This window comes from Danaus plexippus, assembly GCF_018135715.1.
Source record: "Danaus plexippus chromosome 29 unlocalized genomic scaffold, MEX_DaPlex mxdp_36, whole genome shotgun sequence".
NCBI classification, from domain to species: Eukaryota; Metazoa; Arthropoda; class Insecta; order Lepidoptera; family Nymphalidae; genus Danaus; species Danaus plexippus.
This window is the reverse complement of record NW_026869857.1, coordinates 1,208,467-1,229,217: the sequence shown is the minus strand read 5'-3', so window position 1 is coordinate 1,229,217 and position 20,751 is coordinate 1,208,467. Positions and strand designations below refer to the sequence as shown.

The following is a 20,751-nucleotide window of genomic DNA, read 5'->3' as shown; positions in this document are numbered from 1 at the left end:
AAAGTATGTGGTTCGGAAACCACCAGACCCGATAGAGTTAATAGCACAGATTAGTAGTAACAATACGTAGGTAGGTAGTTATACATGTTTTCACTAGATGGCGCTGTTTGTATTGAGTTGCAATGAGCAATACAGAAGCTCTGCGGGTTTCGGTAAGAGGCGAGAACTACGTATACTCTCAGGAACTTCATAGAAAAAACCGTCTCCACGCCGGTGACCAAGTTTTCAGCCCGTTTAACATTAAATACAACAAAATTGTCTTAAGCAAAAAAAAAAACAGACAATATCATTTTTATTTTAAAGGTATTGTTAATTTTTTTAATAAAATCGTGTTCATTACGTCTGTAACTTGAAACTGTACTCACAAACATACAACAACGAGTACAAAATTCTTAGAAAAAAACCTCTAAGTCGAGATACTCAATGACTCGAATGTCTTGTAACTCATTGTTATTGTCATAATAAAATGTCGAGTTAGTTCCTGCCGGGTAAAGAATACTACGTTAAAAATTACTTTAAAGTTATCAATCGTCAAGTATAAGGTCCTATATAACTGTTTTATTATGAAATGAGTACAATATATATATAGAAATGCTTGAAATTAAAAACGTTTTTTTTTTACTTATCCATTTTATTGACTTCCTTATTTTTCAATTAACTTATTACTTTCGTTTTAATGAGTCTTATCTAACAATAATATTATTTTTTGAGTTTACATTACATGATTTTAAACTGTACTAATACGCATCATTCTATAATATAAGCTCAAGACAGGCCATACGTACGTCACTGTCTCTCCTATGTTTTTTCACACACTGACACCGAACACTCAATTTTATATAATGTATTTAAATTGAGCTCAAAATTATCGGATATAGATATTTTCTTCAAATAAAATGTTACACGACACAAATATATTAATCATCCAGTCCAAGTATATATGTGCTTGGACATATTTAAAAAAATGATTCGTGACTCACTACAGTGATTTTACTCTAGGCGAAGTGACTTTCTAATGGTGATTGTTGTGATATTTGAAATTTATTTATTACGACACTTGTATCACTTGATTTTTATTTTTTATCAACTTAACAATGAAACAGAAGCATAACAAGACATTTATGCACTTTTAAGAAAAAATTATAAAGACATTGTTTTTTGGCGCGAAAGCGTTCCTTACAGGACTACAGAAAGGACGGCAATTAAATATGTAATAAATAGGGTTAATTTTTTTTTCTAACATGGCCTTCATCCGTGCAAAGACCTGCACAGTACATTCTGCCAGATTAAAATTTTATAGCCTCCTCGTTTTATTTCTCTCAACTTTGACAGGTCAGTCTTGCTCTATAGTTTATGGTCTTAACCTAATAACTCCCCTCAACAACAGATGGCGCTGTCGGAGAAAATTAAAACTATCATTTAAAATGTCTATTCCAAAGTAAATATTTTTTTTTTATTCAACGACTTATTTTATTACATGCCAGTCCTACTGAATTGTTATTTAACGACTGATTTTACATACTGTACTTATGTTTTATTTGAAAACCTTGAATTTGCTCAACAATTATTTTTAGGAATTTAGGTCAGTAAATCAAAGTATTAATATCATTATTATAAGTAGCGGTGGCCTGGAGGTCGAGGCTCGCCTCATGCGTGAGGTGGTTCAAAACTTGGCCAACACCAATGTGATTTTTTCCGAGTCATATGTATTTTTTTAAGAGTATTTAGACGCCACTGAACACACTGGTGCTGAAAATTTCAAATTATAAGTTTGCAATCACCAACCCGTTCTGAGCGAGCATGGTGATTAGTGCGCTAACCTTCTCCATGTGAGAAGGCCTTTTCTCGGCAGCGGGCTCTGACAGGATAATGACTAATATTATTTGCGTATAATAATTAAATATCTTCAAAATAATATCAACGGGAGGTTTTTTAAGTGAAAGAAAGTAATTTTTATCTATATATTTTATTTCACATTCTTCACGACACACAATATTTATAATCAGTATATAATATCCGGTCGGCGTTACCATCTTTATGAACGGACAAAACCAAACACACAAAGTTAGGCCGGACTTGACCTAGAAATGACAATACAACTTAAAAATTAACCGAGTGTCATATAACTTTTTATTTTCCACAAGACCGTATTCTATCACACGAATTATGTAATATGTTGCTTGTGAATAATAAAATTTTATTATATTAAAACAAAACAAAAAAAAAATATACTTGATTTAAAATGATTTTATTAACAAAATGAAAAATTTTATGAATCTGGCCATAACTTCCTCCTTATAACAATCGGACCACAGATAATATATATATATATGGTTCAGAACATTAATTTTTATAATCTGCTGAAAATTTAATTCTATTCTAAATACATTCTAAACGAATATTGTCAATACAGGAACTTCGAGTTAAAAATCTAGCTAAGCCTAAATTATTTTTACTCACATATCTTTTAATCAATAAATAATGTATATATCAGGGAACTTGGTAAAAAATATATATATTGAAATAGCTAGGACCTTGTAATACTGTTTTTAAATGATCTCGAATGAAAAATATACATTATCTTGCTTAGTTTAAAATTATTCCCGTGCTTACTGATATGAACTAAACAAAATTACATTGCCGAGTGAAAATAATATACATAAATAGGGTTTATCTAACTATTTCACGCTCAGTAAGGTCACTACATATTAATAAAGTATTTTTTTTCTTATACTACTTCTATTCTCTTAAATAGTTAGATTTTCAATAATGTTTTAAAGTGACTAACTTACAATTATCATTGCTTTTAGTTTCATTAATTTTAATTTTAACGTGAACAGACACTACTGCTAACAACGCCATCTATTATTAAGTAGCAGAAGTAACACTATGTCACGCTATTTCGTCTACCGAGAATGTATTTAATTCAGATAATTTCTATTTAAATAGTCGAATTTTTTTAACAATGTTGATGTATGTCACAATATTATTAATTAGTAAAAGTTTTTTTTAATACAACATTTCTATGTTTAATTCAGCAATATCCTGCTGTTCCTTACTTCGTTCTCGATATGAATCACTTAAGCTCACATATCTACTTCATATATATATAAATTTCCACGATTTTAAACAAGAATTCAAGTTTCTATATTGGCGTTTTTCTCGTTTAAAACTAGTATCTGGTATAACGAACGTTCACATATAAAATCAAAACAGAAATAACGTTATAAGTTATCACTTACGCTAACTGAAACTTCAATTGTTTATTTGATTCGTTAAGCGAAATCGTTTCGATTTAAGATCATACGTTAAAAAGTTTATAACGCCTTGTCACAAGTTTCCACGGTCATGTCACACTAAATAGCAGAATATTATCGAAACTACTAATAACTTTGAAACTGTCCGTGTGTAGTTCGACGATTTTTACCCATGGTAAGGATGCATATTTATAACGAAAAAAGTGCCAAATAAACAAAATCCCGCGACATTTTCAACTGTCAAAACTAAACCCATAATTTAAGGCGAAGTTCTATTTTGACATAAAAGTATTTAAGCCACATACAATACAGATATTTACAATATTAATAAATTAATCCTTAATAAATAATTAATATATTTTTACTTACATTATTTACAATAAAAAAATATACTGGCAGTGGATAATGAAATGTTATTATAATTTGAAATTTATTTTTAAATAATTTTGATAAAATGATTCCTGATCGTATAGGTTTAAACAAAAATGTTTAGAGAATATACGATATATATAATGATATTATTCTATTCGTTTTTAGATTAATAGTTTAATAAATATAGGCTTATAAAACGAAAACATTATCCGTATTTGTAATAAATATTTCTTTTAACTGAATACATTTACAAAACTTTTGACGGGAACGATTAAGAAAAAAAAAAAAAATTGTCTTTGATATGTTTAAAATAATATTCAGTATGGTAGATTGTCTCTTAGAAACGCCTGCTTCATGGAACCGTGACGAAGACATTTCCCCCACCACGACCTCTCCGTGCACACCTTCATCGGTTTTAAAATAAAACATTTGGTTTGCACAATATTAAAAAATAATTTCCCAACCATATTGGATACAGAGGTATCGGCTAACTTCAGACATGCGCGGAATCTGAAAAATATAATATATTATTATAAAACCAACATATAACGACATATACGAATAAAAAAATATTTAAACACAAGCATTGTTACAATATCGCAACCTAAATAGGGATTTATTTTATAAAAGCGAGCTGAGTTTCAATGTTGTCACAACATATTATAAAAATGGTTGAATTTATTGTTATTTGTAGATTAATGTACATTGCAACACTGACAACCCAATAGAATGTACGGAACATAAATTTTTACTGCTCCGTCCACTTAAGATGCACCAATAAACGAAAGTAATTCGTAAAGTAATAAATCCTCGGACGAATTAAAATAAAACGCTGACAAAATATGCGATAAAAGTTCTATAAAATACAGTGATAAAATCCCATTCTATAGCCACCATAAAGTGGTTAAGCTGAAAACCGAGGTTATAATTTATTCTTCTTTATATAGATTGATAGAAAAAAAAGGATATCCTCCATTAGTGGCAAACATTAAGCGCCTGTCAAAATAGCACACATTATTCGTCTGTTATCGCTTTTTGCGGAAATAATTCTACAGGAGTTTAACTAATAATATTTAATACCAAATATAATATCGTATATCTGATAATATATAAAAGATTGAAAAAAATCTTACAAGCAAATAATAATTGAATTAATAATATATTCTAAGAAATATTAAAAATTATATTTAATTTGTGGATGATAAAATTTACACGTGAACAGTCTGTCGCGCGTCATAAACGGCGGGAAGTGACCGAAATTCTTATGAACTACTAATACTTTTTTTTTGCATTACACGCAGAAACGAATTGGCCATTGTTCTGTGTTTTTGTTGAATTTACAGTATTTTATAACAAAAATTAAGTAACAACGAATAGTTTACGTGGACTTTTTCTGTTAAATTTAATCCAACGACATTTAAAAGGTGTGTAATACAAAATTCATAAAATACAATGCGGTCAACAAGACAATCGCCATTACATAAGCAACGAATGAATTGAAAGTGTTTGCTGAATATCGTTTTAGAAATTGATTACAAAACTTAAGTTTTTTCTATCGAATAATCAAAAAAACTCCATATATGTTGTTTCTTATTTAAATTTACAGAAAGCTATCTGTCTAGTGTGTACCGCGAATATGGTGAAGTCTCAGTGCAAATCCTAACCAAACATTTTAGTGACTCTATCGGACATCCTTATATTTTTAACGCCTTAAAACATTCTCAGGATCTCTCAAATTCTGTGGTCAGACTCAAAAACAACGTAAAAGAAATAACTTTGACCCTTAGCGAGTACGTCAGTGTTTTATTTGAGAGTGGATTACATGTAGCTGACAAAGTTACTTAGATCGCCTTAACGAGCCCTTACCTTTTCCTTTGTATGCACTATACACAGTTGTATAACCCACAGAGGATTCTTATTATTTATTTATTGAAGTTATTTTACGACTTTTGTTATTGAATTCCTAGCATTTTAGTATTTATGTATAATTTATAAATAGAAAAAAATATATATTACATGTATATAAAAATTTAATAGAAAAATATTATATATTTTATAACGAGTCTATATGTGTGTGTAAATATTATATTTGTTAAATTATATATATATATATAATTGAGTTTGGCTCTGTGAATTCTACTCTGTACATTCCAATACGGACTTCGCTTCATTTGCCAAAGTTCTGGTCAAGCTGTTATAGAGATTTAAAAAACACTTACTTATAGATGAACTTGATTTTATCGATAAAAATATTTGTTTTTAATAAATTGCGATGAGAATGATTTATGTAAATAATAATAATAACAAAAAATATGACGAAAGAGTTTGGAAAAAAAAGGTTATTCTCGAAAAAATATATACACTATTTTTAAATTTTATAAGAAATTTAAATCTAATATAAGTTCCAATTGTGACTACACTCGAATCGTTTGCCGTTTCTTACGCAATAAACCACGTTAATACTATAAAGTGCAAGGAACCATACCACGAAACATGTATTACGCATACGTGGTATCGATTAAAAAACCTTTCGACATTTAACTATCGATGTAGCACAGCACTAGTCATAAGTGGCTTAGTTACAGTACAAGTGCCAAATAAGTGTGGCTTTCGGTGGCATTAGCGGCCAAAGAGGTATCAGAGGAGGATTTCTAACAATGTGATATATTTAATTGCTCCTACTTATATTATTATTTTTCCTTATATATATATATATATATATATATATATATATATATATATATATATATATATTGCAGGCCCTTAATTATGTACGTCTAATAAATTTCCATTTAATCTATCAAACAATATGTTCCACGAAACATACGTAACATAATGTAATTATCACAAAATTTACAATGTCATATATACATAATATAAAGTCTTGTTAGTTACACTATAACTCAAGAACGGCTGTATCGATTTGGATGAGAATAAGTGATGAGGTAGCTTAGAACCAGGAGACTGTTATGGGATTTTCGTCCCGTCGATAGAAAAAAAAATGATTAAAATTAAAAATATTATTTACTGTCTTTAATTCGGAACAGAGTTCACGAGATCAGCTAAACATTTGTTATTCTGAAACTAACGCGGACGGAGTCGCGGGCTAGAACTATTATGTGTATCACACAGTGATTAGGTTCATATAAGCATTTTTACTTTGCAGTACAGTTAGTAGGAATATGACGTGACAGCCCGCGCTACCTGGCCACTGGGCTATGAGACCTAAGACTTTTAAGTATTTATATAAATAAAACTAATATTACCGGATTTACTATTTTTTTTTTATCTTTACTAAACACTACCGATATTTCGGTTTCCTAGCAGCAACCGTGACCACGGAAACGAGGTGTGAATGTCTGTCAGTTGGTCTTGTTATTTGTGATCTACCGCCAGCGATAATTGAGGGTAGTTGATTTTTCTGATATAGTTGTGTATGTGATATATATAAATATTTTCTCTAAAAAAGAAATTAAAGTCACTTTTTCGCTTGTTATGTCTGTACGATTTTTTTAAATATTAAAAGTCGAGTGCCTAAAATAACTCTTAGAAGTTTTCACACAATTTGTTTGTCTCACTCGTATAGGTTTGAGACAAGTGACGTATCGAAAATGTGGGAAATTTTTCTAAAATGGCGCCCTCTGAATGGAAAGCTAATGGCGCGGAAGTAATATTGTTGAGTTTAGAAAATATTATATATATGTAACAATATATTATATGTTAGAATTATATACATCGTGTTGGATGTTATATTATAAGGTAATCATTTTTTCCTCCGTCTATCGCATGTCGCATGTCAATCTTCCCACCAGTCCAAACCAATGATGTATCAACTATTCAAAATCAATTGGATTACTCAAATGATATTCCCAAACCGATATCGATTTAACCGAATCGAATAAATAAGTTATTTTTTTCTCCACCCGCGTTCGCCGTCGGCCATTATTTTTATCGTCACGTCTCACCGGTTTTATAATCTGTGAATAATGTCGCTAAATACGTCTGACAACATGTGAATTATGTGCCAAATAAGGGTGTCGCCTCCAAGGTGAGGTTATCTGTGAAGCGGTACGGAAACTTATTGTGCGGGTAGTTATTGTGGGCCAGTGTCATTTAACGCCAGCTATCAATGGAATATCAATAATTCTGGCATATTATATATATATATATATATTGAATTTGGTTTTTGTATATTTCTTTAATACAGTCGAATTATATCAAATGTGATCTAAGATTTTCGCGAGTATTCATTTAAATGAAACTAGTATTATTCGGATTTACTACGCGGATTTTATTATTTAAAAACTACATAATCCCGACGTTTCGGTTACTTTGCAGCAACCGTGATCACGGGCAGACGAGGTGTCGGGATTATGTAGTTTTTAAATAATAAAATCCGCGTAGTAAATCCGAATAATACTAGTTTCATTTATATCAAATGTCTTTGACGGTGGAGGTGGGCGTTTAACGTTAGACAGGCCCTTTAAACCTACACCTGGGTCAAGTCCTAGGCACTGTTGAAGCTCGTCTCCCTGCAACGATGGACCCGGAACCCGCACGGTGAATCCATTGAATGCTAGGAGGTTTTGTCTCTTAAAGCCTTACCTCTGGGGCGACACATCATAGACGCATACAAAAAGTTTAACTCAAATCGGTCCAGCCGTTTAGTAGTTCAGTGACATACACACGTACAGTTTAGTTATATATAATAACTATTTGTAATCAAAAAATAATAATTCCATCTACGACGATTTAAACAAAATTTTTCCATTGATAATAAATTTTAAGTTATCAATTTTGACAAGAAATTAGAAAACTATCTACAATTATATATATTAAACATAAAAGCATACCGTATTTACTAACACCTCCTCTTTGAAGTCGGTCAAAACATTTGTAATCCAAAATATCACAGCGATAATTGTTGCAGCGATCAGTTCTCTGTAATCTAAGGTTTGGTATCCCGTGGCGTATGAAAAATTTTTTTTTTAATTTTTAATACCTCCGACTTCAAAGAATCAAAATTTTTGGGTTATTTTTAGTATTAATAATATATATGTTTCTTGTATGGCTGAATAATATTTCCAGAACTTATTCAACTTTAGTCACGGACGACTCAAATTTCCAACCGTAACCTTGGGATTACTTATTTAAAATAATAGAAGAAGTGCAGCATAAAACCTTAGTCTTTAAAAAAAAGTGAATTTAAAAAATAAATGTATATAAGATAAATTAATTACTCTGTACTGAACAATCAAAACATTTTAAATTCAGTACACACGGAGCGGTCTAGTACGTTTTATTATATTGCTATATATATCGGCGCTATCAGCTTCAATGACGGATGCAACATGAAAATAACTCAAGGCTGGCATCAACTATTATAACAACTTATTGGTCGTCGTTAATATTGTTAAAAGTAAAACGAAATCAAAGAGAATAGAACTATGTTTGAATTCTGGTTTAAATATGACGTCTGGACGCACGACAGCGGACTGCAGAGTTCAGCGAGTGCGGAGCATAAAGAATGTGATTATGAAGAACCTTCGAGAAATACGAGAAAATTTAGAGGAATTGAAGTTTCATATTAAAATATCACGGAACGTTCTGGAAGAAGTGACATTAGTGACGTCAGCGAGGCTGCCGAGTCTTACTTTAAACAACGAGTTTGCATTAAATCCGATATATATATTAATCAATAGTTTTAATTATAACCAAAAAAAATATCTCATTCACACTTAACGATTGTACGGGTATAAATTATAGGCTCTCAATGCTTGTCCCAAGCTGTCCTCTGAGAAACGATTGTTAGCGTATTTATCCTACATGCTGGGTCCGACTGATTGGTATGAAATTAAAAATTTTATGTCCCCACTAATTAACATATACGATGTAATAATTTATATCGAAATTCGTTAATTTGGGAGCAAGATATTTTTTTTTTAAAAACATTAGCGCCTATACGGAACAAAACCACAGCATGATTTGTATTTTAAAAATTTCGTCGTAGAAAAAGTGGGTAGTTACCAAATAGTGTGAGCATAAAACGATTGTTAGAATTAAATTACATTAAAAAGGCTTTATAACTTCGACGGTCTGTTACGGATAGGATGAAAAAAAATTGTTTTGTTGAAAAAAAAAAAATTATTTTAATACGAATGCGTTAGTTTTTTTACGTCGGACCTTTTCGTTTGTTATCTCGCTAGTCCTATCTTTTTTGTTACATTTAACGCTTCGATCTGCTTCGAGTCTGTTTGATCTCACGACATCGGACGCTACGGTTGTGCGGTTAATGCGACCACTGTTAATTGTGGGACGTAGCTCGGTTACTTCCCGGTTATGAATTTTTTTTGTCATAATATATTTATTTGAAAGCATATCACAATTATGTTATCCCATATATGAATAAATAACGATAGTTTTACATAATATACGTCAGATATTATTCCAAGGGAAATAATTATTTTAAATGATTAGTATGTATGATATATATTAACTATTTCTTTGGTGTTTTATAAACAAATATATTTCGTTAATGGTAACTTTGATTGGGGTCATAAACGGCAATCAGATGGAACGAATTTATGGCCAGCAATTAGTGTGATGCTATCTTGAAGTGGGATCGAAGATCACACAGATCCTTAGTTATAGAACAAAAAAATATATATAATTACTTGAATAAGATATTAAATATTGTAATATAATGTGAGTTATTATCGAATATAATTAAAATTTGTGACCCATATCAAAAAAAATAATAGTTTTTTGAAGTAAATAATAAAACAAAAAAAATTTAGGGGATTTTTATAAATAAATAAAATATTAGTTTTCTGGCAGATTCGGACAAGTCAAGTTTTTTAATGTGATATATGGTGATAATGAATATTTTTAGTAGTTTCTTGTCATGAGCGTCTCTATAGATTTTTGTCCTGTCGAGCCGAGGTGGTGACATGTCTTTATCTATCAAATACAATTATATTTTTTTACTAAAACAAGAGAACGACTCTATTAAAAAAGCTATCAAGGTACCACCAAAACGAGTGGAGGCTTTTTTTTTGTCTTAGAAAAATTTTAATGTATTTAGTTTACTCATAAACATTACGTATATCACAACATGCATTACACAAAGCAACATAAATCAACACATAGGAAAATAAATAAAAATAACACAAAAAAAAACATGCATGCAAAGGGAATAGTAAAAAAATCCAAGATCTAAAAACAACCAACCTCTCGTCACACCGGCAATGCATCAGAGTGTTAACCCTCCAATTATAAAGACCGTATTTCTTCTCCATGCCCCCGATCCAGAAGGGACATCTAAGGTCATGGACCCTGCAGCACCTATCTGTCCTGGTATAACCTCCGAGCTGGGAGTAATGTGTGGCGGAGTAACCCTTGCCGCACCACTTGGTGCCAGGGACACGGAGCAGTTCCATATCCCGCTTTCTTCTGCCGATTTTATGTTTATTGGCGACCTAACCTACCACTACGCATTGGACCATCATGAAGACACCGATTTCTATTTCACCCCGTCCCTGCCATGTTACAATGGAAGTCCATCTCAAATCAAACCAGCACCCTGTTAGCACACAAGCCCCAGAATCCAAGCGCAGTATGGCTGATAAAAAATGACTAACCTCCTATCACAGCGGCAGTGCGAGATCGTGTAGGGCCTAAAGTTGAATAAGCCGAACTTTCGTTTGAACGGGCCGATGTTCGCGCGGCAGTTATCGTGTGATCTACAGCATCTGTCTTCATCTCTGTCCGATCCGAGGTCATTGTAGGATTCAGCCAACTGACCAGCGCCGCACCACTTAGTGCCCGGCATTATAAAATTCTCCCTGATCGACCTGCGAGATCTGTCCGTTTCGAATGATTTGTTTGTAGTCCAAGCATTATGAATGATACCCAAACACGCTCACGCATCACCGTACATATTGGAATTCCCAATTACCATAAGAAGGACGCTTCTATCAGATGTTCTATACCATCTTCAGATGTCGACCTACTGAGGGAGTCAAGCATTCTATCCATAAAGACAGATCTCTTTCAGAACATTCTTACATGTGATTGATTTGACAAGCTTATGGTATGGACCCGTGGAAGTGAAGGTGCCGACAGGAATGAGTGAGTTATGGACGTGCAATGATATGCATATGAAAAGCATTCTTTAGACAAGGTGAAAAAGAAATCTCCAGATCCAATGTGCAGTGCGGCAGTTATGAAGTTGTTTTAAGTGAAATCATACCAACCTTTGGTGATTGCTGTTGTCCCGATTCTCCATCATGTACTTCAGCTGTTCGTGCCGCTGGAAGCATTCTTGTTTCAACCTGTCATAGTCCATCCAGTTGGATATATCGCTCGGTAATTTCTCGTTCCTCAACACCCTGAATGTCACATTTCCAAACGTCCTGTAGAACTTTTCGTCGCCTATATCCTTGTCCCTCTGATAAATTCTTGAGGTCTCCTCATCCAGGGCCTGTTTTAGTTCCTTCCTCAAACTCCTAAGGAATTCTCGAGCTGGTCTCCCGGATATGTATTCGCAGTCTTGAATCTCGCCGTCTGATGTGTAGATGATTTGTATGAGATGCCTCCCGTCCGACAGCTGACGAAGTTTGAGGCCGTTTCTGGAAAAATAATGACAAAGTCGTAGTAAATAAAAGTACTCGTATCCTCACTTTAATGTAGGTCTACGAATGACGAACTTTAAACACTCAGTACGTAGTATTTCAGTACCGACTTATGGTAAAGGTATATTTGAATAATTTGAAAATTATTTTAAAACGGTAAATATTTTATTATTTAACGATGTAACACACTATCAGCCTTAACTGCGACGTCAAGCTTTACATTAAAGATATCTGTAATAATCACATTCAACTCTTACCACTTGTTTACACAAAAGTTACACAAAATACAGACAGTTAAAATTACAATCATCACATATGGTAGTTTCGACTACATATATAGGAACGAGGAACTTTGCTTACCAGACGTTTCAAACGTCATACGAAGCGTTTCCCGTTACCCATTCAGTAACCTACGTTAACACTATTAAAAGATCTATGTATGAAAAACTTTTAACGCTCCGTATTTAGTGTAATGCACTTGGAGTAAGGATACAGTTTTTCAATAATTTTAAGAGTTAACCTAAAGAAATATTTAATCAGTAACATTGTATATGAATAATATTTTATAAAAGAAACTTAAATTTTTAATAAGGTGAAGAAAATTTAACCAAATTATGTATAACTCTTTTATCAGTAAATAATATACTATGTGTGCTGTACAATGAAAATATAGAAAGACGAATACATATATATATATATATATATATATATATATATATATATATATATATATATATATATATATATATATATAAATATGATTATAAAACTAACATCACCCCGCGACTTTCTATCAAAAGTAAGTAGAAATACGTATTTAATAAATTTAATTCGTTCATCATCAGGTTATTACGAAACCAATATATATATATATATATATATATTAGTTCATACTAACTACCCTCAAATATCAGAAAAAAAAAATCGCTGTTTGTACAAAGAAGTTTTTATTTCTTAAAATGTTTCCAGGCTATACGTGGGGACATCTGTAACGGTAGACTTTGACTGGAACATAATTTTATTACTATTTATTACCGATTATATATATTTATATATATATACAATACGTGGTCATTCTATAGCTCAGATGGCGACATTAAAGGGTGTGTTCGTTACGTTATTTTTTATATAATAATAATAATAAATACCTATATTTAAATTCGATAACAAATAAAATGATAAGTAACTAATTCTATTGAACTTTTATACGTCATATTATAATAATTGAGTTAATGTATTTAATTGTATTTATTTAAATTGTTTTTGTGGACCCCTTTTGGGTAAAAGCCCCCCCCCCCCAACTCGTGCCACGATTCTGTATCTTCAGCTATATCCAGCCACCTTCCCCCGCCACCGCTACTACTTCATCTGACCTTCTGGCCTCTGGTCGACCTCTTGTTCTGGTGCCTCTTGGCCCTGGCCATTGCACTGACCTTATGGTCCACCTGCTATCCTTGTAACGAGCTAAGTGACCCGCCCACCTCCATTTTCCCTTCAGTGAAAAAGTTTACGCATCATATGCTTTTCTCTTTTTTCGTATGTCAATTTTCTTTAACCTATCTCTCAATTTTAAGCCGAGACAACTTCCTTCCATTCCTCTCTGGGTGGTTTGATTTTTATTCCTGGTTTTGAGACGATGGTCCAAGTTTGGCATCCATAAGTGAGACGTGGTAGTGTGTTTGTGTCCACGACTATTTTCTTGAACTGCAGCGGAAGTTGCGATTTAAGTGTCTCCTTAACTTTCCAAAACTTATTCCAGGTAATCGCCTCTCTTCGGTTTATTTCTTCAATGTTTCTGTCTTTGCTTAAAGCGATCTTTTTATATATATAAAGATTTTATAACAAACAAACAGAATAATTTATACAAATACGCAAAATTGATATTTATGTCCCCATCAAAAGTGCAACGTATCAGATGCACACAACAAGTCCCTCGAGACGAACGGGGTACAGTCGCGGGACTGAATACGTAGTAAAAAACGAAACATCAGTAAGCGAGGGTAGTTTGAGATGTTAATTTTTTTCGTGGGTATCTTTAAAATTAAAAATATATATATATTTTTTTTAATATAAATATTAATTTCGATGAATTAAATTATATCTGTTTGTTTTGGATTTAATACGAAGATAAAAAAAAATCTTCATATAAATCAAGTTTACATAAATATAAAATAATATAGGTATAGTAATGGCACATTAATATCATTTCTTGTATAAGTTTATTACAGTAATGTCCGTGTATTATAAACTATTATTTATTCTTGTGATCATTTGTAGATAATTCCAGCCATATAAATAGATTTGAGGCAATATTTTTTTATTACTTCTAAGATAATTTATTTCTTTCAATTATTCATTAATGGCTATGTTTTATTACATTTGGCAAACAAAATTACAGAGATTTAATCCAAAAATCATACATGCAATTAAATAAAATTGTTTTGTCTGTTGGTTATATTAAAATATATATTTTTTTTGTGTTCTGTCTGTTTGTTCGTCGTAATCTCTGAAACTGCTGGACAATTTATGATAAGATTTTCACTGACAGACAGCTACTGTAATGAATAGTAACTTAGACTGCTTTTATTTGATTTTGTTTTATTTTTTTTTATATAAATAATATTTCTTCAACGGACAAAGTCACGAGCACAGCTAATATGTATATCGAAACATCTCATCTTAGCTCATCATCAGCTCTTCAAAATATGAAAATGCAATGGACTTTCAATTCTCGCCCAAATTCTATGAAAATAATTATTAATTAATAATAAAAAAAAATAGCACTTTCCATCCCGACTGTACCCAGGGACAAGCTATCAAAGTATAATGAAGCGATAATGTCACGAGGGTCGTAATATAATTGTCTGCTAAGTAATTCCGGGGTTATATTTTGTATGTCCTTATAACATTACTATAGATTATACATTAACGCTAACATTATTATAAGTTACCCTCGGTAATTTATTACTTCATGTTACCCTCAATATTATTACCCATTACCCTCGGCTCATACATGTATTGGTAAGTTTTACTTTAATAAAATTATCTTTATCGTTCGTATTATTTTAATTGTAGTCCCTACTACGTGTTTGCACCAATACTGTAACTACACGTGTTACGTTTGCATTAAACACGTAATGTATTTAAGTGGAACGGAGCTTGAGAACAGTTGAAAGTAATTTTAAATGCAAATCACGAGAGTATCTGACCGTACGTTGGATAATCTTTATTGCTGGACCCCACCGCGATAGGATTGCGGCGCCGCCCCACGAGGATTTGTTAGAAAAACTCGCAATTCTCTACGGTTTTGAGTGAGACGATTTTATTTTAGTCCTACAACTTCCGAGCTAAATAACTTCGTGTGACACATGTATGGATTATAATTGTTTTTACATAATCCATCATTATTAATAATGAGAAAAAAAAAAATAAAACCGAAAACGATTAATTTAATATTGTCTATGACACTCGTAAAAAGTTTTGTGTTTTTTTTTTTTGTAACAAACCTTCCTCATACAGCCTGATGATTTATTAAAGCTGTCTTTATCTCGCCGCTCGGCTCATTACATGTAAAATCAATTCGGATTCGAATTCCGAACTCCTCGGAGTTATCATTCAAAACGTTCCAAATTTGAAATAATGATACATCGATGCGAAGACCATAAATTATTCAGCCATTCTAATATATGACTTATTTAATACCAAAGAGGTCGAAATTAGATTGGCAGTGTGGAAAAAAATACATCATATGAAATACTGCATCGATTCATATTTTGTTATATTTATAATAAGGTTTTATTAATATAAATATTCAATTTAATAATTCATTTGATTTTCAACCTTATTTTTAATGCAATAAGGTTTTTAGCAAACTTTTTACTTTATGCTTTATTATATAGGTATAAAGTTGAATTTATATTATATATATATAAATTTTTATTCAATTTTCATATAATTTTCAACCTTATTTGTATAAAGATAGAGTTGATTTTTATATAATAATAATATGAACAAAATTCCAAATGAATGATTACGGAACGTGAGAAACTAATGTCAATGCGTATTTTTTCGTCCTTAGTACCTTTCATTGACACTGAATACTGACAGTTTGAACGTCATTAGTAATGATAACAGAACTAACGGTATTAAGTTTCCTTGAAAAAAATTAATCTACTAACGTCTTACAATTAGTAAGTTTGTAAATATATATATATTTTTTAATTTAAAATTATATAAGAACGTATAATATTTATAAAACGATTATAATTTAACTCAGTATTTCTATGACAACACCATCAGTATAATGAGAACATCCTGTATAAATAACATTACAGTTCCTTAACATGTACTAGCAACCAGCTAAGTCCTATCAAAATCTGTCCACGATTCCAATGCCCTACACAATATACATAAATCATTTTCTATCAAGATCTTTATTACATAATATTTTCGGATACAAACCATTTTTATATAAAATTTCTCTCACTCCGTTACGAGAGTTAATAGAGAATATTTTTAATAATTTAATTTCTATATATATATATATAAATTTCTTACAATATAACAGTTCTAAATAGTGTTATTTAATTCAGCGGTGCGGTCGTCAAAGCCCCGGCGGAATCCATTTTGTAAGTTTGACGTTTCAACTAAAATGGCGTCCGCAAATGGAGCCACAAGCTAATCTCATTCACTGCTGTCTGTTTTAAAACTATATATATATATATATGTTATAATTACTTTAAGATTTATATATATTTGTATTTGTATGTATTTAAATATTTTTAAGATTTTATTGTCTTTTAATTGGTGATGTGTTTCTGAACTATGTTGAATTTTCTATGTATTTACGTTTATTACTAGCCTTTATATATACATATAATAAGAATTTCGCGTATTTTCATCTTAATGAAGCTAATATTTTCATTGAAAAAAATGGAGTATGTAGTTTTTAAAGTAATAAAATAAGCGTGCTTTTAAAACGGCATACAAATTTATTATACAAAAATATTACTCAAAAATTTAAAGGAAAATATATAGAAACCGATATAAGATCTTTTTCAAAATTTCAACAATGACTATAACACGAAAAAAACAAATTTAATAGTATTTAATTGACTATATGCTAACCACAAGTCTGAAACTACGTACGTTGCGTTTCCCGTCTCTAATTCATAACCTACGTTAATACTAAGTGAAGATATATGTATGAAAAACTGATAACGTAACGTATTTAGTGACGCACTCATAGTAAGCCTACATAACATAATCGATCCGCACATTACGGATTTCTAACAGGAATTTTTAAATGATTTTCATAAAAACCTCACATTGCATAACGAGAGGTCAACGAACTTGTGTTTCGTGACCGCGAAATTTGGATTTCCGTGCAATACAAAATGCACTCTATTAACGTGTAAATAAAATTGATTTACAACGTCCAGTAATAAGGCTGGACACAGAGTTACGTCTTTAGATGATTTAACGAGCGTTTAAATTAAAACAATACTTGCGAATGTAATCAAAAAAAAATTGTTTATCGCACATAAATGATATAAATTTCGTTCATTTAATTGGAATATACACAAATATATATATATATATATATTTCTCACATTTTTCAGTACGAAAACATTTCGGATGACAAGGAGATAATATTATAATTAATTTTTTTTATTAGAAAATAATACATTTGTATTGTTATATTAAGAAGGCAGCAGGTCCTGCTCAATGATTTTCTCGTGCATTTAAATGTATTTGATTGCTTACAATTTCACAAACATACGAGTATAATATAATTTCGTCCTCGAGATCGCGAGGATTGTAATAAGTACGTCAAAACTATCAGTTTGTTGGTTAACTATAGTATGCTATTAAGAATTGTGATTGAATTCAATTTTGCAATAATATAAAAAAAAGCTTGGAAACATCTTAATACATGTTTTAAACCTAACTACTGTTGGTAATAAGTTTTTGATGAAGCTAACTAAAAAAAGTTTAACTAAAAAAAGTTTTTTCTCCCTTATAATAAGTATAAGATAAAACGCCGGCGTTCCAACCGCCAGCGTTTCAACCGCCCAGTACGTAACACACCTTATAAATTGAATTGAATCTAATTGCTGCATCTCGCGTGATTCAATGGAAACGCGGCATTCCTTACATTACAAAAGTACAACGTAACAATCTTATACCGGCTGAGAAAGTTAGTTTAAATTAAGATCTCATATAAACAAAACGTCGCAAAAATAATTCTATATAAAGTTGAACCGACTGGATAAAGGCAGGTTATGTTTTTGTCAGCACATTGGTCAAGTTACATCCAAAGTCCAAACCTCCTCCTCACGTTCAACTTGATCAGCACTCGCTTTGTTTTTCAATAATTTGCTGTCATCAGTCATAGAAGTTTCAATTCATTTGTATTTATGTTATATCCTTACTATTAGTTCTCATCGGACTAACAAACAGTTTGTAGTGAATACATTATAACCGTGTTTATATTCTCAAATACTGTAATCTTTGTGTTTTTTTTTAATGTTTTAATAGAGATCTTTCAAATGTCACTGTCAAGGAGCTGTCTAATGTCAACAATGACAGGCGTCGCTTTGACATTATTAGTCTATTGTCTTTTTTTTAACTTATTAATGCTTTGGCTAAAATAATAATGAGTTCCTATTATTTATTTTTCTTTTGTGTGATATTTGAAACTGGCAGAATATACTGTGCACGTCTTTTCACGGATGAAGGCCACATTTAAAACAACCAACCAATCATATATGTGATATTTGAATCAAATTTAATCTAATAACTTAAAACTTAATTTAATATTATATATATATATGTTATTAATAATATTTTGTTGTTCCGGGAGCTGGTAAAAATTACCCGATCATTAAAAAAATCGCTTCATTATACAAACTCATTTTCTTTTTCTCCACATTTTATACATAGTTATGATACGTTCAATATATAAAAATGTTGAATTTTGTAAAATTTAAAACGAGACTAGTGTGAATGAAGACTAAACTGCTCTAAAAAATATTTTGGCAGAACTTACAAAAATAGAATATATCCAAAAGTGAAGTGTTTTTTAATTTCCAATTAGCTACGTGAGTGTTACTTTCTTAACTGTACGCTTAACCCAAGTTTGCGTAACTACATACTGAGCGTTGATAGTTTTTGATTCATCAATCTTAACATTAGTATTAATGTAAGTTATTAAAAGAGGAACGAGAAACGCTGCGTATGTAGTAACGATGTGCACTTGTGTTAAGCAAAACTATTTATATCGAAAGTGAAACAAAAAATTTTCAGTATTAAATTCATGTTAGTAGGTTTTTAGTACACCCCAAGAGTAAGATTTATTTATGTTTGTAGAGTTTTTTTTTGGCAATAGTTTTAAGGTGAACCACCTTCTACGAAGTCAGTTAAATTTACACGTTGTGTATGAGTGATTCATTGACCTATACTCCTGTAATATGGCGTGATTTTGTTGCTAATCTAAAAATATTTATGTGTAGCCATTAATATTAAGTCAGAAAACAATTATTTCAGCAAAACAGTAAGATAAAATCAAGAGAAGCTATCAATTATGTGAATAAAATAGTTTTGTCGGGATGTATGTGCTCTAAAATAAATTTCGAACTCCAAAACAGACAAAGTCGCGGGTAAGAACTAGTGAATTATATATAAAAAAATTGATTTAAATTGTCATACATATAAAATATTACGTTACGAACATGCATTTTGATATCAATAATAAAATAAGTCGTGAAAAAACTGTAACAGATTAAAAAAAATTATTAAACGAATATATATATATAAAACAATATACTTAAATAAATTAAATTCTAATCTGCTAATGAATTAAAAAAATATCTCAGGAATCATAAACGCTTTCGGCTGTCATAAGACTGTCTAAACTGACAGCCGGCTAATGGATTCATAGTTTTTTTTAATTAATAACAGGCATTGATCCAAATTGTAGAGCCTATATTATAACGCGGCCAATTTGTACTTTTATATATTAAAGATTTTTTGCGTTAATCTCAGTAAGTTCTGATCGTATTTTATAAATTCTTTAATTGTTACAAAGATCATTTATTTGTGTAGGTCACAGTTTATATAGCATCACGATAATAACAATAGGAAAGGAATGAATCCTTCATTAAGGATGTGACGAAAATAAGGGAAATTTAAAGTATTTTTGGTATAATATAATACAAAATATATATTTACTTAATAATAATGTTATAACCTGATATATAGTAATGTATTTAAAACAAATTTTCTATCATAAATTTGTTCGTTGAACTCCACACGAAACGTATCCCGTATAAAATACTATGAATTACGAGAAATAGACGTTCAAGTCTCCGTATATCGTGATAACGCACACCGGTAGTAAACATAAGCCTCTTACTTAAACTTAACAAACATCAACACGAATTAAATCATTCCAACACATTTTTTTATCAAAACGTAATGAAAATAAC

At 30.9% G+C, this 20,751-nt stretch overlaps 1 protein-coding gene across 5 annotated transcripts in view; it reads right to left on the bottom strand.

Moving 5' to 3' along the window:
• Positions 1–1,950: 1,950 nt before the first annotated feature.
• Positions 1,951–20,751, bottom strand: part of LOC116776981 (uncharacterized) — a 33,571-nt gene continuing 14,770 nt past the window's right edge. Inside the window, exons 3-6 of one of the 5 annotated variants that reach the window (XM_061529001.1) lie at positions 11,885–12,259; positions 11,270–11,482; positions 10,860–11,081; positions 1,951–4,139 (exon numbers count right to left, since the gene is read on the bottom strand). In XM_061529001.1, coding sequence (XP_061384985.1) covers positions 3,947–4,139; positions 10,860–11,081; positions 11,270–11,482; positions 11,885–12,259 — 1,003 coding nt within the window. In that variant the 3' untranslated portion in view covers positions 1,951–3,946. Of the gene's footprint in view, positions 4,140–10,859; positions 11,082–11,269; positions 11,492–11,884; positions 12,260–20,751 lie in introns of all 5 variants that reach the window. The other 4 variants (XM_061529000.1, XM_061529004.1, XM_061529003.1 and 1 more) reach the window with 4 other exon arrangements.